The 21,580-nt window shown below is 38.0% G+C and overlaps 1 protein-coding gene across 3 annotated transcripts in view; it reads left to right on the top strand.

Moving 5' to 3' along the window:
- The window catches only part of SULF2 (sulfatase 2), a 167,683-nt gene that overhangs the window by 114,080 nt on the left and 32,023 nt on the right, over positions 1 to 21,580 (top strand). For all 3 annotated transcript variants that reach the window (XM_075109215.1, XM_075109216.1, XM_075109214.1), the window contains exons 5-9: positions 8,079 to 8,230; positions 11,693 to 11,862; positions 16,203 to 16,353; positions 18,216 to 18,391; positions 21,367 to 21,495. In XM_075109215.1, coding sequence (XP_074965316.1) covers positions 8,079 to 8,230; positions 11,693 to 11,862; positions 16,203 to 16,353; positions 18,216 to 18,391; positions 21,367 to 21,495 — 778 coding nt within the window. The remainder of the gene's footprint in view (positions 1 to 8,078; positions 8,231 to 11,692; positions 11,863 to 16,202; positions 16,354 to 18,215; positions 18,392 to 21,366; positions 21,496 to 21,580) is intronic.

Here is a 21,580-nt window from a genome sequence, read left to right as displayed (position 1 = left end):
TTAGTACCGTTTTCCTAAGTTGCCTTTCCCTACATGCCCAAAGGTGTGAGTGCTCTATGTGGCCCACATGGTTATATACTTCCCCTGTACAGCAGTGATATACAATTTAGTGAGCGCTGAAAAGACTTAGTGATATGGAAGTTCAAAGATAGAATAATAAGCTGTATGCCATCTTTTAATAAAGTGCGTAGGAGAACAGCGATGATTTCAGAGACTTACCAGTGCCTACACTATAAACTGTGCAGATAGATTCTAATTCCAGTTTCTGGAACTTGAATTCCAATTTCTTTGAATTGGAACATCCTCATGCCTTTTTGTATGTTTTAGTAGGATGCATACTGCCCTGAGACCTTTGTCTTGTCTTCCAAGTTAGAGATAAGAGCACTTCTCATCCTTGTGTATATGTTATGCCTGGGAGGACTGTATATATTTTTGAAATGGATGCATTTCAGGACAGGAAGGGGTGACTGGTTATTTACAAATGAAAAGTGTCAAATATATTTTGTTGTCAGTAGTAAAAGATAAATGTACAGGCAATAAACTACTGCAGAACCTACATTTCTTCTCTTTCAGTTAATATCTTGTTGAAAGGAATTCTGTGGTTATAGTGAATCAGGGTTGGACTTTTCTCCTAATTGGATTCAGTAAGACTTGATTGTTTTTCTTTATAAACTAATGCTTTTAGTAGTGTTCTTCCAATTTTATTGCTAGGTGGAAAAAAACCCAGCTTTGTTAGAATACAGCAAATATTTCTTCTTGCACAGCATATCTTGGTAGCTCCCTGAAACTTGGCAATCGGGTTTCCTTCAAATCCTATAGACAAAAAGGCTCTAAATGAAATCCTTTTGGAGTTGGCCCAAATACCATGGTGCAAACTTTGGTATTTTAGTAAAGATTCAGCATTAAGCTAGAGAAGCTTTTGCTTAGAGCGTTTGTTTATTAACAAAGGTCTGATAATCGACCATTGCATGTTGCATGCAGTGAGAGGAGGATAAATCTGAAGGCTAAGATTATTCTGTGACCATGATTCATAAAAGGGAGGGTGACACCCACGGTAAATTTTTAGTAAAATATCTCTCTGTTGTGGTGGGTTTGATGTTGGGAAATGCTTTGGGGAAAATCTGAATGGTTAGGATTGGCCACCAAGAATATGAGCAGACTGACTGGTGATACTGAGCTGTCTTGTAGAGTAGTGCTCTAAACCACGTAGCCAGCCAGAGCTTCCACTTTCCCTTGTGCTGCCCAGTACAGGAAATGATGCTGTTGCAATACACTAAGTCACTTTGTCCTGAATTGTAAAAAAGATTGATGATATGAGAGGGATGTTCAGAAAGATATTTATGCCTTACAATTCTAGTTGCGTTTAAACTTTCATAAGCTGTGCTGTAGACATTAGTGAAAGGGGGCTTTGGCCCCAGTTCCATTGGGAATTTGCTCACCTGAGAAGGACAAGCAAGACTTGGCTCACCATCAGCATTCTTCTGTTTGATTCCTTGTTGACCACTTCAAAATATTTGGTTTGAGCCCTTTTGTTTTATTTGGCTTCATCTGCTCCCCTTCGGCCAATTCCCTTGATTCATTAAATAGATCTTGGCATTGATCCTTGGCCACAACAGAGGAACGTGCAATGCAAATTCAGGAAGAGGAACAAAGGTGTCATAAAGATTACTTTATGCATTGCCTTTGTCCTCCTAGATATCAAACTAGTCCCCTGGCATAACAAGAAAGCCTGTAGGCGATTCTAACTGCTGTGGTTACCAGTCACTGTACAACATGGTTTTTACAACTATTATGTTTCATGAATTGTAATGATAATTTTTTTTCCAGTTACAGAGAAGACCTGTGCACATAAAGGCTCTCGCCTTTAGTACTACTCTCTTTATGTCCCTGTGATGGTGGATGGAGCATGAGATCTTTAAGAAAATTTTGTGCTCTCAATGTACTACAGGTAGAGAAAAATTAGGCCATCATGTGCAGTAGACTGAAATAAAATGTGTGTATGCACCTGTACTCCTTTCCTTAGTCTAGCTGGTTAAGTACTTCAATGAATTAATCATTTCAAGGACTGCTGCGGACATACAAAAGAAAGAAATAGCAAAAAAGTACTCGGATCCCAGTTTCCCTCAGCATCCTAAAACTGATGGAACTAAAGGGATCTTAGAACAAAATGTGGTCTTAAGCCCCTCTCTTCCTCCTTAAAAATACTCTAACATCTAGGAAATCACTGTATGTTTTATGCAGCCCATTAGATTTACTGCAGTTACTGAGGTATTAATACTAATGCCGTATCTTCTAATCTTTGCAGTAGTGTCATATTTCCTCTTGTCACTAAAGGTGCCAACTGGTTTTGTTGAGGTGACTTCAGCACTTAGGAGTTACTGATTTTTGGAAAATCTGATTGGTTATTTTGATACCTAATGAGAACTGATATCTGTTGAACAATCTTCCCCAGGGAACCAAATTTAATACTAAATTACAGGATTTTATCTCAGAACCCCCAGATTTCTGCTATAAATCCATTAATTTCGCTGGGTTTATTCCATTGTACATTGTCAGTTTAACAGTATATTTGGCCATGAAGTGAATGCAAAACTGACTTGACCTTTGGACTTACTGCTTGTTACACGTGTACTTAGCCATACTGAGAGTGCTTTCTCCTCTGCTTTCCTCTGATTGTCTCTTAGAGGACAAAAGGTACTGAAAGTAATTTTTGCTAGACGTACAGCAGAAATAAGATCAGAAATGTCCCCCCGGCCCAATCCAAAACTAAGGGCTTGCTCAAATGTAGCTAATTGTTCAACTTCAAGCTAGGGAAAACTAGTATCGGATACGGAAGTAAAAGATTTTAGAGGGGTAAACAAATCCCTATGAGTAACTAAGACTTGCAGCTCAAAACTTAAGTTAATACCTGGAAAGTTGGCTGTTGAAATATGACAGAAAAACAGTGCTTTAAATAAATCTTTAAAGTACTTAATGCACAACATTTATGTTTAAGTGTAAAGGCTTAATAGCTTAAAATATGAGTTTAACTTCACAGTCATGGTAGTGAGTGCAATTTAATGGGGTGCTAATAGGTGGATACAGCTAAGTAGCATGAAGGATATGAAGAGAAGACTCCAGGAGGAAGGATGTGTGGTCTAAATCTGAGCTTACTGTCTAGGAGTAACAAAAAGCCAAATTTTACTTTTTCTCAGCTTCAGGATTTATTCTGAGAGCATGAATGCTTACAAACATATTCCTAAATTCTGAAATCATGGAATCATGTATATTTAACTGAAGATGAGCCTCGGAAGTCATCTAGCTCATCATAGGATCACAGGCTAATTTGAGTCGGAAGGGGCCTCAGGAGGTCTCTTTACCACCACCTGTTCAAAGCCTGCCCCAGGCCATGTTGCTGAGGGCTTTATCCAGTCTAGTCTTGAAAAGTGCCAAGGATTGGAATTGCATAGTCTTTCTGAGCAAACTGTTTGACTGTTTTTGTAGAAAAGCTTTTATTTATATCCAGGCTGAACCTTACTTGTTTCAATCTATGCTAGTTCTTTCCTGGCCCCTCACCATGCACCACCATGAAGAGCCTGGTTTTGTCTTCTCAATAGTCGCCTTGCAGCTGAAAAGGTTATTGGCTCCCCCTGAAGCCAGGCTAACATTGCTTCACGGAGTATATTTTTTCAAGTGCATAACTTGACTTGGGTTTACATATAGCAGAGCTGTATCTTTCACTGCTTCCCAAGAGAATGTAACGTATCACTGCCAGGAGGTATTACCAGTACTCCTCTCATACGTTCCTTTCTTGATTTCATCTTCTTACTTTATTTAAAATGAGCATAAATGTTATGATCATATTGTTAAACAGGTTTTTAGTGGAATGGATAAGCTATATTAGCCAGTAGTTAACAGAACTGTGTCTAAATGGATGACTAACTATGGTCAGAATCAGAGCTACCAAATCAGGGAAAGTGAATGAAAGACACAAATTCTGTCTCTAAATCTGATCTTCTGGCAGTTCTACACTGGTCAATCTTTGTTGACTTCCACTGCATTCCTGTTTCTAGTTTGAGAACTGAAAAAGGTCTGTTATATCCAACTCCCGATGTTGGGCAGTGCATATGGAATAAAAAGGGATGAATGATCCCGTGCATCATTTTCTTGATACATCCTGAATTATCTTAGTTTTCAGTTTAGTGCAAAGTTTTGTGTATATCCTTTGTAGATGCATTTTAGTCGTGTTAACTATTTTTTAGGTAGGTACTAGGGAAAGAATTAGTGTTTGAAAAAAGGGGAAAAAACCCAACAGACTTGTAGAGTTTGGCAGGTGATATAGCGAGGTGATAGAACTAGCTTGAACATTTCCAATGGCAGTAAATGACATCCCGATGTCCGTTCTTTTGATGGTGCTTTTACACTACATTTGGTAATGCGCAAGGTGTGCTTAAGCAGTGAGCTGTGGCCTTTGGTATATCTGCAGTTGTGTTACATTCAGAGCAGACCTTTGTGTTAATTAACAGCACAGGGAAAATTCTTTTGTGTGCCATTTTTTCATTACAGGAAGAGTTTATAAAACAAACCTCTTGTAAAAATTCCGCTCTATACCAGAGAATTTTCCAGGTGCTTATCATCGAAGGGTGAGACTCTGAGAAAAGAACCATAGAAGGTTATGAGCGCCTGCGGAAGTGGTAACAGTGTACAAAGGACTCAATTCTTGCATATCCTGTTTTATGTAGTCTTAGGAGAAACTATGTTGTATAGTATTTAAAGCAAAGGAAAATCACTTTCTTAATGCATTTATTAAAAGCAGCCACTTGGACGTTTTTTAATGATCATTTCATAGACTGGATATAGGAACATGGCTGAGCATTTCAAACAGCAGCCTCTGAGAATGTTTATTAATGAAATCTTGGAGCAGTTTGAAATTGGATGTACCAAAGGCATGTGCGCTCTAGTGAGCAGCTGTCTCTGGTGGTGAACTAAACTGATGAGGGGAAAACTTGTGTTAGAGAGAATCTTTACAATCCAGAATCAAAATCTTTCACCAGCATCAAGAGAGCTTTATTGTAACCCAATATTTTGTACGGTAGAGATGTTTTAAAGTTTTTTAATAACAAGCCTTTAAATGACTGAGAAGGAGGAGGAAAAGAAAAAGATACGAAATGGAAGATTGGAAACAGCAGAGAAAATTATTTAAAGCACTTTGACATCCATGGAAGATTATAAAGACATCCTGAATGTACAATGAGGGATATGCAAAAGGTGCTGGAAGGAACTTCCGCCAGACTTCCCTTTAATGCCTCTGCAGAATAACAATTAAGTAATTCTTTACAGAATGCCTCTTTCCTGAGTTCTTCAGCTGGCTCAGCCAAAGGTTTTAGGAATGGATTGGTTCCCGTGAGCAGAAATGCCAAATATGTCTCTGTTTGGATATAATATGTTGAATGGGGTACAAAAGGCTTTGGACTGCCTTGTTCATACCTGCTACTGTAGAGAGTGGTCAGTGTTTCGATCCTGCGCTCCTTGTTACCAGGACAAGAAAAAATGTGCATCGGTATTGTTTACCCATAACCAGTGAGGGTTGCCTTTAATTCTTTAAACATTAGAAGTTGTTCATAGAGGAAAATAATTTGAAAAAGTGTATATACTGTATAACTACAGTCCCTGAGTAATGTGATAGTTCTCGCCTACAGAGAAGATTTTGCTTTGTTCATTGCTGCTAGTTAACATCTTCTTTAACCAAACAAAGTAATGAGGTGTAGTTTAGGACAGTGAAACAAATCCTTTTTTGCAGCATGTGTCTCGGTCACTTAACCCTTTTGTAAGTGGCTCTTCTTTAAAATAGCATAAGATCTTACCTGCTTTTGCAGTGTAGTTTGAAAGCACAGTGTAATTTTAAGGAATTTATTGTGTCCCAAGAGATGTGCCTCTCGTGACATAGATCTTAATTTTGTCAGCACTTTCATCTATTTCAAACACTTCGAAAAATCTCAAACATTCACTTCCTTTTGGCTCACCCTACGCATTAATTGAATACGTTGAAATTTGTTCGGGGGGAGGATTTAAAATATGCTTTTGAATTCTAACGAAGCACTTTGAACTGGATCTTATGGACATTCGGTGCACAAGTAAATTTATTTCATTCAATTCCACTATATTATTTTATACTATTATATTCCTAATATAATGTTTCCCATTTATTTTAGAAAAGAAAAACAAAATCAGGTAATGATTTGGAGCTCTCTCACATACTGTTTTGTATCACTATTTCTCACTGTTCTCGCTGTGTCTATCTTTTGGACACACACGTTCAGCCTGCTACAGATAGACAAATCCATTTACTTCAGTGAGGCTGGCCCTTTTTACAGTGGTTGAAAGCCTGTTCTACTCTTTCCACAGTATTGCTCCTTGCATGTATATAAGTACAAGAAGGTGCAGTATCAGACATTATAGCTTTAAAAAAACCCAAAACTTAAGAACCTGGGAACTGCAAATTGTGTGCTCAAATCCCCTAGACTTTGAGATGAGCTTTAAACTAAGGCCAAGATTAGAATCTCAAATATTTGGTTGTCCTTACAGAAGCACAGTTGTTTCCTGATGGATGGTCAGGATGAGATGCTGAAGGCACTATATGCCACTGGATTAAAAATATTTGTTTGGGTTTGTTCAGCCTGGACAAGAGAAGACTGTGAGGGAATTTCATCAATACCTAGAAATACCTAAAGGGAGGGTGTCAGGACGATGGGACTGGACTCTTTTCAGTAGTGCCCAATGACAGGACAAGGGTCAATGGGCACAAGCTGGAACACAGGAAATTCTTCCTAAACATGAGAAAACACTTCTTCACTGTGCAGGTGCCAGAGCCGTGGCACAGGCTGCCCAGGGAGGCTGTGGAGTCCCTTCCCTGGAGACATTCACACCCCGCCTGGACGCGGCCCTGTGCCCCTGCTCTGGGGGTGCCTGCTCAAGCAGGGGGTGGGACGAGGTGATCGCCAGAGGTCCCTTCCAACCCCTGCCATTCTGTGATTCTGAAATGTCAGGTGGAATGAGTGTAAACATCTTTGTGCTAGTCACTCGTGATGGTAATACTAACTTGTATTGCCAGATCATTCAAACATTAACATCTGAGCTCTGATCACAAAAAGTCAGGTGCCGAATCGCAGTGCAGTCTGCAGACCCAAGAGCAGAATTTTGCCTTTAAGCTTTAAAAAAAGCTAGACTAACAGTCTTCCAGTATAATTTATCCTGTAATTGCATAGTGATGACATAACATATAAACTAATACCGAAAAGTGTGTTCCTTTAAATTATTTTGTTTACTGGACTAGTGTGAAAGCATCATTGGGTACATCATATAGTTCAGAGAATTTGGGTTCTTCTCATAGAAATCTAATGCTTTTCATTTTCCTTAATCATTTTCTGGAAAATATTTTGTTTCTGTACACTTGTGGCTTATAGAGCAAGGCTAGCATATACACTGCTCTTCTGGGAGGATGGCTCAAATGCCTGCCCTGTATTCTGTAAGAATCCGTGTACTCATTCTGCACTTGTTCTGCCAAACGGGCTGCTGCTTCATTTCTTCTAGGCAGCAAGTTTAAAATCTCATCATATTTATTGTCCTCATTTGTCACCATTTCTCCCAAGCCGGCTTCCTATTAGTGACTTCACTGCTTCTGCCAGTTCCTTAGGTGGAGATGGCTTAAGTGGGTGTAACCAAAATGAAAAAATGTAGCTAAATTGGGTGATTCAGAGTAGGATGAGATAATGTGGCAACAGACACTATTTTAAGCATTCTCTGTTTTGTTCGTATGACTCTGAATGTATCAAGCACTAAAGAAAATATAATGGTAATTCTGGTCCAGTTTCTCTCACATGTAGTCGGGTTGTAAATCAAAAGATCTGCATTATGGAGCTCTGAAATAAACACAGACAAATTTATAACTTGGGACTTATCTCTTACCTTAGTTGTATCTGAATGAGGAAAACAAAGCTCCCCTCAGAAGAGACAGAAAGGAAAGAACATGATTAAATGTGATGTCTTTGAAGTGTTTCTGTTATGCCTTCTTACTGTGCTTCTGCTTTCTCTACCCCTAGCTTTCTTTGGAAAGTACCTTAATGAATACAATGGCTCCTATGTGCCTCCTGGTTGGAAAGAATGGGTTGGATTACTTAAAAACTCTCGATTTTACAACTACACACTCTGTAGAAACGGAGTGAAGGAAAAGCATGGATATGACTACTCCAGGGTAGGTCCTATTGACTTATTTCTATTTTTTTAACATTTGGACGTGACTGCAAGAAAGCTGTGCTTCATGGTTTCAGTCTAACTAAATAATTCTTTTTGTACTTGAAGGCTGCTACATTTAACATTAGCTACAACCCAGTAGGCATTGTGTTTGGACTTTTTGTTATCTTCCATTCCGGGGGGGGGCATGTTACTGAAAATGTTGGTAACAGCAATGGAAACAAACAGAACAACTTGAGATTGTATTATGAGATGAAGATGTGAAAATGGATTGAAATGCCGTATGATAACTATTTCTGTGCTTTGTATTTTAATTATTGTGTGCTGAGTCAGAGTGTCATCTATTCCCTTGGTGTAGAACTGACTCCAGTGGAGTTACACAAGCGTAAATGAGATAAGAATCCAGTTCTCTCCAGCTAGACCCATTTTTTTCTGTTAAAGAATTTGTTTCACAGCCATAATATGATGGAGAATTCATAATATCTTGGTATATCTTACGATAATTCTGAATGAACGGGGAATTTAACTATTAAATTTATATCTCTGTTCATTGTTACAGTCATGCATGTTTCCTAATATCCTTGCCAGGCTTTTATACCCTGGCCAAACTTACTAAAGCTTGATAGTCATGTCAAATGCAGTATCATTTTTTTTTCCCCCATCTAGCATGCATTACAGCTCAGTTACCCATTTGCAGTCAGGAGTGTGTTTATTTCAGCCAGAAGTGTTACCTTTCCAAAGGAGCCAGCCCTTATGAATTCCTAAAATAGCCTGAATTGTCTCTGAAGTATGATGATAAATAAACTTATCCATAAGCTGCTGTAGTTTAGGTAGTGTATAACTTACGAAGTGGACTCACTCCAGAGCAATGCTAATTTGTAAGGTATATTTGCCTAACGGATTCAGTTCACTTTCTCTTATTGAGCACAAATCCTGCCTCCATATTTGTGTTTCATTAGCAAGGTGTTCATGGTCAGTTTTTTCTTTAGAAGGTTGATGTCTGTGTGATTTCCCCCTTGCCCTCCTCTATTTGCCATTTTTAATTGAATGTTCTTTGTGTTGAAAGATAAAACCTAACAGGCTTCTGGGTTTCCTTTTCTATCACCAGCTGCTACAGGGAAGGGGGAACTGATGTACAGAATTATTTGTGGTATATTTCCCTTCTGATCTATGAAGCATGAGTGTGCTAATCTTTCCAGCCATGTATCAAAAATGTTACATTGGAAATATATCTTAGGTGCAACAAAGTCAGGCAGGTGATTTCACAGGGCACTGTTCCCCATTGAGCCAAGGAGCCGACAGGGAGCTTTGTGTTCCGATGTACTCAGCTCTGTTTTGTGTACACGATACTTGGAAATGTTTAGGTTTTAATTTGGTTTAGTTTTTCCTACTGAGTTTGGTAATAAAAAAAAAGTCTGATGAAAATATAAATGTTCTGATAATCTTCATATTCTTGTGTAATACCCAGCTATGGTAATAAACAGATGACAGTGTGCAGAGCAACAGCACTTGCTGATGTTAACGCTGGAGTTCAAATGAACAAACAGAAGCTGAAATACAAGACTGCTTCTCTTTCTTTCCTGCCGTTTTTGTTGCTGGAAACTTACTTTTCCAGCAATGAACAATGCGATCAGGTTATTCTTTAGCCCTATCTACTTGGTGTAGTTAATGTTAATTATGTGCCAGTGGAAAACTAGAAAAACACATTACTGATTCCGTCCTCCAATGTGACTGCTTGGTTGCTTGGTCAGAAAATCAAATCTTTGCAAACTCTTTCAGATTTTCTAATGGGAAATGTTCTACTTTGATTTTTCTTTTTCAGTTTTTGTCAACTTTTTTAGATGAATTTTTAGTTTTGTATACATTCACACAGTCTACTACAACCTCAACAATCTGGAGCTTTTAAAAAAACAGAAATCAGTTAAAGGAAGTGTTTCTGTTTGGTCTTTTGGCCTGCTAAACATGGGTTTTGCATGTTGAATTTGAATGATTTTCACTTTGACCAGGTGAAAACAATCTTCAAAACAAAGTTTGAAAACTGTGCTCTTGTAATGGCTAAATCAAAGATGAGTTACACACTTAAGTGACCAACCGGCTTAAAGAACAGGCGCATCTTAGGTAAACATCAGTGCATTTGTGAGTGTGCTTCAGCATTCAGTCTCAGCTATGAGTATGGTCTCAGGTATTGAAACTATGTTCAGAAGTCAGTTCTACTTTGATCTGGCTTACTGTACGTTCTCCCTTCCCCTGCATATGCTTATGAATGGAACTCCTTCGGTTAACTTTGATGGAATTACGCCTATTTATATCTCCTTTCAGGAGTGAAAATACCCTATCAATAACAGTCATAATCGTGGCAGTTCCATAACAGACATGCGTCATGTTGGGACCAATGTATAAAATCGTAAATGGAGGCTTTGCCAGCCTTGTTCTGGGATACACAGGAAGTAACTTGGGGAAAGTAAATACAGTCAGTGAAAAAGGCTTCCTTTGATGAATGATAAGCTGACTTCTCAGATAAGGACATTAGCAGTGGTAAAGAGGAGCAAGTGTCTGAACCATGGATACAAAGCTGTGCTTAAAAGGAGATGCAATCCAATATGCACCACACCTTGTACTTGTTCACTTGACCAGAGGCAGATGTTATGTCTGATTTTACATTCAGCTGTGACATGACAGTTGTTATTTTGGTTTTTAAAGGTGCAGTTTCATATCCTGAGGGATATTTGTATTTGCAGCATTTTCTGTGGCGCAGCCTAAGAGAGAACATGGCTTAAAAACGCTAGTTTCAATCCCTATAGCTCCAGCAGATATCAGCAGAGTGATAATGACACTTCCTAGAAAATAGGAAGATAGTCCATATCTTTGAAGGGAAGTTTTCTAAATTCTCAGCAATTTATTTGATAGGCTATATCTCTCTCAGATTGTTCACTGTGTCTGTAATATGGAATGAAATTTTGGTCCAGTTACCCCTTTAGCTTTAGTGGTTTCTGGTTTAGAGGGAGGATAAGAAAAAGGAACATGAAGCCATCTGGATTTTCAAAGCAGTTTTATGATACAAGTTCAGACTATACACCTTGAAGATATTGACACCAAAAAGCAAAGAAATTGACCTGTAATTTTTTTTTAATTAATACCTGGTCATTGTATTTAGTGTTGTGATCTTCATAATGCAATTACATACTCTGGGAAGAAAGAGTCCTATCTGATCATCTTTAATGTCTTGCATTTCTGAGAGGAAGCTGTTGCTTTTCATATTTCTAGGCCGTGGAGAAAGAATGATTTGGGTTTAGTTTTTGAAGTTTTAACATCTGTAACTCACTCCCTCCTCCTCCCATTCTGAGTGAAGTAGCTTCTTTTTTCCTGGTTCTTATGAGATCTCAGACCTCCCATTCCCATCTCACCCACCCCAACTTGAAATTATTTTTCAAGTATCTCATTATACTTTTACTTCTACTTGCAGGATTATCTAACTGATCTGATTACCAATGACAGTATTACCTTCTTCAGAATCTCAAAGAAGATGTATCCTCACAGGCCTGTACTGATGGTTATAAGCCATGCTGCTCCTCACGGCCCTGAAGATTCAGCCCCTCAGTACTCACATCTCTTTCCTAATGCCTCACAACACATGTAAGGAAAACCAAAACCCTTTCATTTCCAGGTTCAGGAGTATGGAGAAGGCCTGGGTACCTCTGGGAGAGCAGTGTTTGCTTTATAATACTCTTGGCCTAAGTTTGTCACAAATATATAAGAAGAGTTTCAAGATTTTTCTTTTTGTTATCTCTTCATACTAGTATAAGTATCTTGAGAATGGCTACTGCATCTAGAACTCGGAATTGTAGCTCACTGAGATAAATGGAAAAATTCATGTTGAATTCACTGGCTATTGTTGCAACGTATTTGGGAAGTAAAGCACTTTTATTTTGAGCAGGGGGATCAAAATCTGGTTGTTGGGCTGTTTTCAGTTCTCTTCAGGAGAAGAAACTATCTCTGTCCTTATGTATAAACTATATTTTCCTATGTGTATTACCAAAAATCACCATAGTATGCAGTGCTTACTACTCCTGTTTGATATGTGGAAAGAAAGGAAATATAGGCCTGCAGCACCAAATTAGACAAGCTATATTTGAATGAGCTGGTATGTCTCTACATGACTCAGTAGAATGTCTTGAACAGGTCCCAAAGCCAATATCACCTGGTTCCTGAGTTAACATGTTCAGAAGCTCCATGATGAGATGGTTCTTGTTTATAGCACAGAGACATTTTACAGGTACCGCTCTGTAATGCTCCGTTACAGGCATCTCCTCGTGTGCTGATAAAATGAATGGTTCTCCCAAATCACCTTTTGGCACAATTGAAAACACTCCAATGTTTTTCGAATTACTGGCTCTGTGCCTTCATTGATGTTCAACATTTGTAGCTTTCTTCCTACATGCCTTTTTTATTATTATTTATTTTTTAAAGGGGAATTCTGTGGGTTTTTTTTAATTTGTGAAGTAACTGAGAACCGATGGAAGTAATAATCAATTGGTAGCCGAAGCTGCTCAGGGCTAGTCCAAAGTCCAGTGAAATCCGTTTGAGCTTTTTTTACTTTATTTAAAATAGTCTGAGAGAAAAGGCTTCCATTGTTCTATTGTCTAGGTATTGCATAACGTAGAATTATATATTCCATTATTTTGTGCTGTGCTACCGAAGAGAATCTGTGTCCTAGATCTACAGCAGAGCAGTATTTCATGTTTGTTTGCTGCCTTGTGCTCATTTACTTTCTTTGAAATGAAAATTACAGAAATACCAAATGAGCAACTTCTCATAGCTTATACCCAGTATTGACCTCAGTCTTATTAGAAGTTCCTTTGGAAGGCATTCGTATCTCAGAGATGATAATCATTTATCAAGCGACATTCTGTAGCAATTTAATCATGCTAGTCGAATGAAAAAGAGTAGAAGGATTTGAGGAAGGCCAGCAATGAAAAATATAAACTACGTTTATTTTTCTTTTGCTCGTAGTTTAAATTTTATTTTTCACACAAACTAGGTTTATCTTCCTGATTTTAAAGTAGTAATACAAAACTATTTTTAATTGTAGGTGACTTTTCTTGCAGTGATAACAATTACACAGGAAGTGTCGCTCTATGGAAACAAATTTTGTGTGTAAAGAAACAAATTATCTTAGTAGATTAAGGAACTGTTTTTCTTTTGGATATGAATGTAAAACAGGATTTTATGTGCATCTTGTACAAAGAAACTACCAATCTTACTCTAAACAATTTTTTCAGCACTACATAATAATGATCCATGAGAGTTTTCATGGGCCTGGGTTTAAGATTAAATATAACAATGCAGAATGTGCCTTATTCCCTCACTGTATGTACAGATTAGTTCTCTACTTTCCATTTTTTCCCTTGTTCCTACATCCCAGGGAATCCCTCAGTGGCATAAATCTGTCAATGATAAAGGGTGTAGGCAGTTCCCACTGTTTTGTTGTCGGATGGGTATGGTAGGGAAGGATCAGAACACAGGTAGAACGCTCCTTATGAACTGCCCTAAAAGCAGTAGGCAATACCCTGAACAGCGTCTTCGCCTGGTCCCAGAATCCGAAGGCATTACGCCATGTGGCACGTCCCTGTACCTCTTCTTGGGGCAGCGCTGACAAAGTCTGCAAGTGAATTCTTGAGCAAAGTGAAGGTGTGACTGTGGCGCTTACACTGGGTGACATACATACTGCATTGTGTAGCATTGTATGTACTTCTGTTGCTAACTTATGCTGCTGTTCTCTTGCTTCTGTTATTACATCCACTAGCTGGTATGACCATTCCACCCTGTACTGCAGTCTCCATCTCGTTCTATAGAGCTCCTTTTCGTGTGCATCTGCAGTCTCCTCTTGTTTGAGTATTACTTATATCAACCAGCTTCACATAGCAAATCCTTAGGCTACGTGGCTGGTTTTCCCTTTTTACGGCCTATACTGATAGCTACAGAGAATGCAACAGCTGGGCAGTTTAACAGTGATCAGAAATGTTGCTTCTGGAGAGGGTACATTTTACCACCCATCTTTTCCAAGGTCAAATGCAATCAGATTAGGACTTATCTTCTGAGTACATTTGAAGAGGTTATCTTAACAAACTTCTAGGAATGTTATATTTGTATGTTTTTCCCATAAGACAGACAAATCTGTTAAGTGTAAGAGGGTTATATTTGTAGTAATCAAAGAAAATCACGGGCTTTGGTTGGATTAAACAGCGGGAGGTTTCAAATCAGCCAGGAAATCACAAAGTAAGCTGAAAAGGAGTTTGCCAAGCATTTTTTATTCATTCTGGGCATCACATAGCAACAGTTTCCATAACTGTCAGCATTTTCAAAGGAGCAATGTCATTATTTCAGGCACAATAACATTCTGAAATTCAGGAGGCTATTAACAATACAGAGAGAATAAACACCAGCCCTTTCCTCCCTATATGAAGAAGCCTTCATTTGCCACCTACGCATATTTTTGAGAGAGCATCTAACAGGTTTTCAGCATAAAACATTTCACTGTCAGATTATTAATCTCATATTTATATTAAAACTCTTAAGACTACCTGTCATATTCAAAGATATATTAGGTACACAGTATTTGAGGATATGTTTCAACTTCTGTTGCTATTGTTTATCTTAATAACTTACCCTGCCGCTCTGTTGCATACACAAAACCAACAGTACATGTTTGCCAAATAGGAGCAGAATTTATCAGGAAATTGTGTGCTGGGAAGAAGAAAATAACTGAATATCTGCAATTTTTTCCTGTGTTACTTGCATAGACTGAGTTTATTGCTTTCAATGAAAAAATGAAGTCTCAACAAATCACTTAGGAAAAGTAATTTTTAATATTATACTCTGCTGGTGATGTGTTTGAGCCAAGATATGAAGAAATTGACAAAGGTGGTTCTCAATCTTAAGTAATAACAAACTTTTTAGGAATAGATATAGTATGTAAATGTAATATTTCTTGCAAATGTAAGCTGCAATATAGCTTTCCAGTGAGTTGTTGATGCAGAGTGTCAACATTATGGTAATGATATACAAAAATAAATATTTTGTTTAGATCTAGTTAACCTAGAGCAATATAATTATGCACAGAAAAGCAATCTCTGGAACTGCCAACAACCTTAAATTATGGACGGTCAGTGATTTTTCTCCTCATCACTTTCAATGATGCCACAGGATCATGAGAACTTGGAGGGGCTGTGAGATTCCAGGAGGACATTGAATCCAGCTCTTGGAATTCTGCACGGACTTTAGTTAAAGTTTCTGATAATAACAAAGGAGTTGGTGTCTGGAAAGTGTCTGCAAAATACCGTCCTATTTCCCCTCACCCCTGCTTTTCTTGGCAGGTCTTTAAAATCCGGCTATGTATCCACTTCTGCTTGCCATGAGCTCACATGCAGTTTGATACCACCAGGTAGGGTGCCTGTGCTCCTCTGGGTACATGAGTGTGAAAGTATTCAAGTAGCCAGTCATGTTGAAATCAAAAAAGCTGTCAAAGAACATGGTAAAACCTTCTCAGCAAGTTCTGTAGTTATTGTTAAACAGCTTGCATCAGCCATAATATTTGATGCTAACGTGGACTGAGTGAAAGCGAAGCAATTACATGAGTAGGAACTCTATAGTACGTGCTTCATCCAGATCATACTTGTGGAGTTAGACTTCTGAGGTTAGTCACTTGACCTTAAAATGCATCCATGTTAGTCTGAAGACTCTGCAGAAACAATGTATATTTATTCTTTTAATAGATGTTATTTCCCACAGAGTTGTTTTTATTCTCCCATCTTTTGTATAGAACATAAAAGACTTCTCTAAAGTAAATCTAATGTTTTCTTGTGCATCTCAGAGAGTTAATCCTATAGCGTTGATCAAATAGAAATTATTGGTATACATTACCATGGCTTTTTTCTACACTGCTAAAACATTGTGTTTTTCATTCTGTTCCTTAGCACTCCCAGTTATAACTATGCTCCAAACCCAGACAAGCACTGGATAATGAGGTATACGGGTCCCATGAAACCTATACACATGGAGTTCACTAACATGCTACAGAGAAAGCGCCTTCAAACGCTCATGTCTGTGGATGACTCTATGGAGATGGTAAGATTAGTAGTCCCTTTTTTTTTGGCTAAACAGGTGCTTGTTTCTTGAGTTAAGCTCCAAGATGTGCTGTACGTGAAGATAAGGGGGAGGGAAAGAAAGAAGGAAGGACTGCATCAGTTTTTTTAATAACGTGCAATCCTTTCACCTCGGAGGATTTTGCCTCTCTATTCAGTGTGTAAGGATCCTCACCTCCTAAAGACAGGTACTGTGAGTTGGGTGGTATAAGTGGGCTGATTTGTTTCCACAGGACAGCTACTGGTTAAGGGGAAGAGGGAGGGATCACCTGAAAAAAAGTACATCATAAATTCTGAAAAAATCATCTTAGAGTGAAAAGTCATCCTACAGCCTGTTGGAGATAACTATCTGACTGTGGGCCTATTTTGATCCTGTAACACTGAGTTTCTGAGAGAACAGTAACAACAAAAAGTGATGCTACAGGATTCCTAACTGGAATACTACCATGGTAAACCAGGTCCAAGATGTTAAATGTTGGAAATAAATATATAGGGAGATTTTTTTTAAAATTAAGTCTACATTACATAACAATGAAATCTCTTATTGCAAGCTGAGTGTCTTGAATAGAAGTGTCTGAATTAGCTAAAAGCTAGTCTGAAAAAGAACGGGTTTCCAGTTGTAAGAAGGCAGATTTAAAGGTGTTGCAATTTACTGCTTATCTCTTGGCATTCTTATTCAAAAAAGGTAGAACATAGAATAACAGGAGTCCTGTAAGGCAAAGATGAGATTATCTGTATGGCATTGCATCAACTTGTTAGTAATGTCTTATAATTACCGATTCAGGCAAGCATGATCTCTACTTCATATTAATGAATGTATTTAGATGGATCAGATATCAGCATTAGGGGAGTTTGGCTGTTTTACTACACTATTTTGATATTATGTTTAATAAAATGGTTTTATTTTGAGTGATTCACTGCAGGCAAAAGCAGCTGGGTTGTGGTTTAGTTGTAGTTGCCAAGTTCGCCTGATCTTTTCTACTGAATTATAGGAATCTAATAGTCTTTAAAAATGTTAAAAAAAAAAACAAAACAAAACACCAACCCCTCAAAAAAAAAATCCAAAACAACAACCACCGAAGACTTTTTCCTCTGTGCTGATGTGTTCTGGATCTGTGTGAGGCACCACTTTGGTGCTGCCCCACCACCTTCGTACGTTTGCAAGTGAAAATGTAACACAAGAATTGGTCTGTGGTGCCCAAGTTGGTACACTTAACATAAAGATTCTCATGCAAAATCATAGAAGCAACCTTGAACAGAATTAAAGCTCCTCTTAATTCTCCATATTAGTTGTCCAGCTAGTGAGAGAGTATGACCAAGTGGTATTTATCTGGTAGGGATTTTGCAAATAGTCTGCGTAATGGGGACTCATTTGTCTGAAGGCAAGTTTGCTGAGTGTTGCTTAAATAACTGTGAGGTTCAAAATGCTGTCATTTTATTAGAATTATTTGCTGCAGGAAAAAGATAAAGGTGAAGAGAAAATGTCAAAAATGCTTGTCACCTTGAAACTTTTATCTCTGTTACCATATTTATATAGTACTATCTTGACAGCTCTCATGCAAAATACTGAACCCAAGCACTTCTGAAAATATGACATGGTAATGTGTTTAGCTTAAACCAGAAAACAGAAGTTTGGCTTGTAATAGCCACAATATTCAGTTAGTAAAATTATTATGTGATTATGGAATGGATTACTCAGAATAGTCCATTGTGATAACTCAGTGGCATAATAAAACTGTTGTTATTTATTTGTATATTACACATAGGTAGAAATTTATATCCAATATTCTGTATATAGTGCTACTCAGTGGAATGTATTTCATATTTTCTTTTGCTTTTTTTCAGATTTACAATACATTGGTTGAAACAGGTGAACTGGACAATACATATATAATATACACAGCAGACCATGGTTATCATATTGGGCAGTTTGGGCTGGTGAAAGGAAAGTCCATGCCATATGAGTTTGATATCAGAGTTCCTTTCTATGTCCGAGGTCCAAATGTGGAGGCTGGATCCTTGTAAGTTCTTGTCTATTGTGTGTGTGTCTGTGTATGTAGTGACCAGAAAAACCCTTTATGTTCACACCTCTAGTTGTATTGACCTGACATCCAAATGGAGGCACAAAGTTCTCTCATCCTGACTGACTTCCTGCTCATCTGTAGCAGAAAAATATGTCTACTCAGATAGCAGAACTGATAGCACGTGCTGGTATAACATAGTCAAGGTTTTATGCCGTTGCCCTTCTGCTCGCATAGGTGTGCAGCACAAGCCACTACACTTTTGTGGATGGAGTGGAAAAAACCACTTTGAAATATGTCCAATCTCGGAGATGCTTATTTGCCTCCTTTTGAGGAGTGGAAATAATACACATAACTGTCACGTTTTCAAGGTAAAAAAATATATTGTATAATGTTTGCTGCCACAGTAGGTAATTATTGCTGGACATTAAACCGCTTAGTGGAGTCACCTGTTTCAGTTTATGAAGAAGAATGTATGTAATAGCTCATATATTGTCTTCCACGAAGATTCTTTTTAGCTCATCCTTTGAGATTACACGGTTAGGACTGTTTGTCGGATGCACACAAGCATGCAGAATATGACTGTTAATTAAAATGGTAGCTTTGATCAGCTAAGAAATTATGTAAATACACTTTCTAAGCAATTATTTCAATAGCAAATATTTGCACTTAAGTAATGATTTTGGACAGAGTGCCATAATTTGCTGCCTTTTATTTATATCAGTGTGCATGTTTTAGCATAATTAACACACCCAGTCTTCCACACACAATTTTTTTTCTTTACCACAGAGGAACAGATCTAGCGTGTAATATGGTAGTAAATAGCTATAAAAAAGATCTCATTCTATTTACTGGTTAAATTCACTGATTCGCATTATCAGCAGGCACAAAAATGTTAAATTCTGTAGATATTGCACTGTGTGTCTAATTAATTTATGGCAGTTATGCCTGTGAAATAAACAATATTACCTCTCTAAAGAGCAGGGGAGGGATTCCTCAGGTGGAATTAAACATGTTACCTCAGCACGGGAAGAAGTTTGTCTGCAGCAGCACAGAATTTCAAGCGAGCTGGATTAGCCTTCTAAGAACACGCTCTCTTTCAATTCAGCTGCAGTTTTTGGTCTTACTGGAGAGGCAACGCTAATATGGCCCAAAAGGACTGAACTAGTTTTTCTGCAACATGCAATGCTAGAGACCAGCTGCCTTGTGTCTGCTGTAGTTCAAGGATCTTTACTCCTCGACATATGTAAAACCTGTGTCACCCTCCCACTGAATTTTATTTTTCAGTGGCTTCTGAAGATGAAAAAATATTTCTGTTACAATCAGAGGAGTCAGCCTGGCAGAGTCTAACAGAGGAGGGCGCATCGCAGTACAACAAATAGGAAGAACAGGATAAAATACCTTGGAGGGGAAATATATCAGATAATAAATTGATCCTCCCTTTCAGCCTGATTTTCTTTAAATGGTAGAACTTCAATCATCCATGTTTTGCGTGAACCTTATGTTTCTCCTGCAGAGTAATTGTCATGACTCCCTTTTGATACCAACGAAGATTTAGTAGCAGTCATTGTAGCAGTCATTACTAAGCTCTCATTTCTATTACCAAATATGCTACACCACAATTATTAGTAATTAAAATCAAATTAGGTACATCAATTTAATTCATCATCCATGCTCTTGTCAGTGCCTGTTTGCTCACTCGCTCAAAAATGTAGTCATTTTTAAATGGTGTCTCATTAATTAATGTGAATTTAGCAGGTTTCTTCTGTCCTGTATTTTGAGCTAGAATTCTGCATTGACATGTATAGCAGCCCATCTGGTCCCATCCTTCCTTTGTGCCTGAAAATCATAGCACAGTGATTCTTTATGTTCAGTGTTGTAGAAGACTCTCTGTAGAGCAGTGTGCTCACTTTCATCCCCCCCCTTCAAAGAAATTGAGTGCCTGCCTTATTTTTTTAAGAAAAGAAATAGCTGATAAAGAGTTTGTACATATGTAATATTGTGAGTCATTGTAGAACACTGGCATAGACATATTTGAAATAAGTTTGTAAGGTTCAATGTAACCTGAAATGCTTCTTCAAAACCAGACCCATAGTAAGACCAAGTCACATGGTTGGAAATTTGGGCATTTGTTTAGCTACTGAATGCCAGGCAGAGCACAGATGCTCTGATGCATGAACTCATATTTAGCTGTGGAAGTTCAACGGGTTTGGGGATAGGAGCTGTCTGTAGTCTCCTGGAGTTGATGCTGATGGTTTAACCAAATTTGAAGTCAACTTAATTTCAAATATTGTCCTGTTAACCGTGGGGGCTGAGGAGCACATGCCACTACTCTAAGTAGCAGGGCAGGGCTGTTCCTAAGCATTTGCAGGATGGAAAACTGCACTTGGGAAGATGGATATAACTTCAATTAAAGTTGTGCTTTTATTTTCTTTATTTTTTTTTTTCCTTCATAACTGTTCCTCTCTGCAAATATATTTCTACTCATGTTCCCTTCAGAACATGCTGGCTGTGATATGAACTGAGGTACTTATTTCTGTAACATATTTTGAAACAGATAAAGCAAGTGCTACCTGCCAAATCTATTTTTAATAAAGTCATCAGCATATTTGGCAGACACTTTGATTCTATAAGACACCCAAGAGTTTTTCCAATGCTATCCCATGTTTTGAAACACTTTTGAACCCTCTTCTACTATAATTAACAAACTTTGCCTTATGAATTACTTTGCTTTCTCAAAAATGCTCTGTGCTAAAGTTTTAAATCTTCATATTAGTCCCTCTTGAGGTTTTGCAACGTAGCTGTATTTTACATTTTAATTCCCTTCATGGAAATTAATCGGATTGCATAATCTTTTCGTCTTTGCAGGTGTCACAAAATAAGTCTTTTCAGATCCCTGGTCTCTGTGGAAGAGCTGGATTTGCTTGGTATCATTACATAGACTTTAAATCAGCTTCTCATATATGTTTTTTCAGGAATCCTCACATTGTGTTGAATATTGATCTTGCACCTACAATTCTAGATATTGCTGGGTTGGATATTCCGTCTGATATGGATGGTAAATCCATTCTAAAGCTTCTGGATTCTGAGAGACCAGTGAATAGGTAAGAAACGGAAATGTGTGTGTAAACATGCATGTGTTTGTACGGGAGACTGAGCAAGTATTCAGCAACATGCAGCAAATTTAAA

The sequence above is a fragment of the Phalacrocorax aristotelis genome, chromosome 13, assembly GCF_949628215.1.
Source record: "Phalacrocorax aristotelis chromosome 13, bGulAri2.1, whole genome shotgun sequence".
In the NCBI taxonomy this organism is placed as follows: domain Eukaryota; kingdom Metazoa; phylum Chordata; class Aves; order Suliformes; family Phalacrocoracidae; genus Phalacrocorax; species Phalacrocorax aristotelis.
The sequence above is the reverse complement of the archived record's forward strand: the minus strand, read 5'-3'. Positions and strand labels throughout refer to the sequence as shown.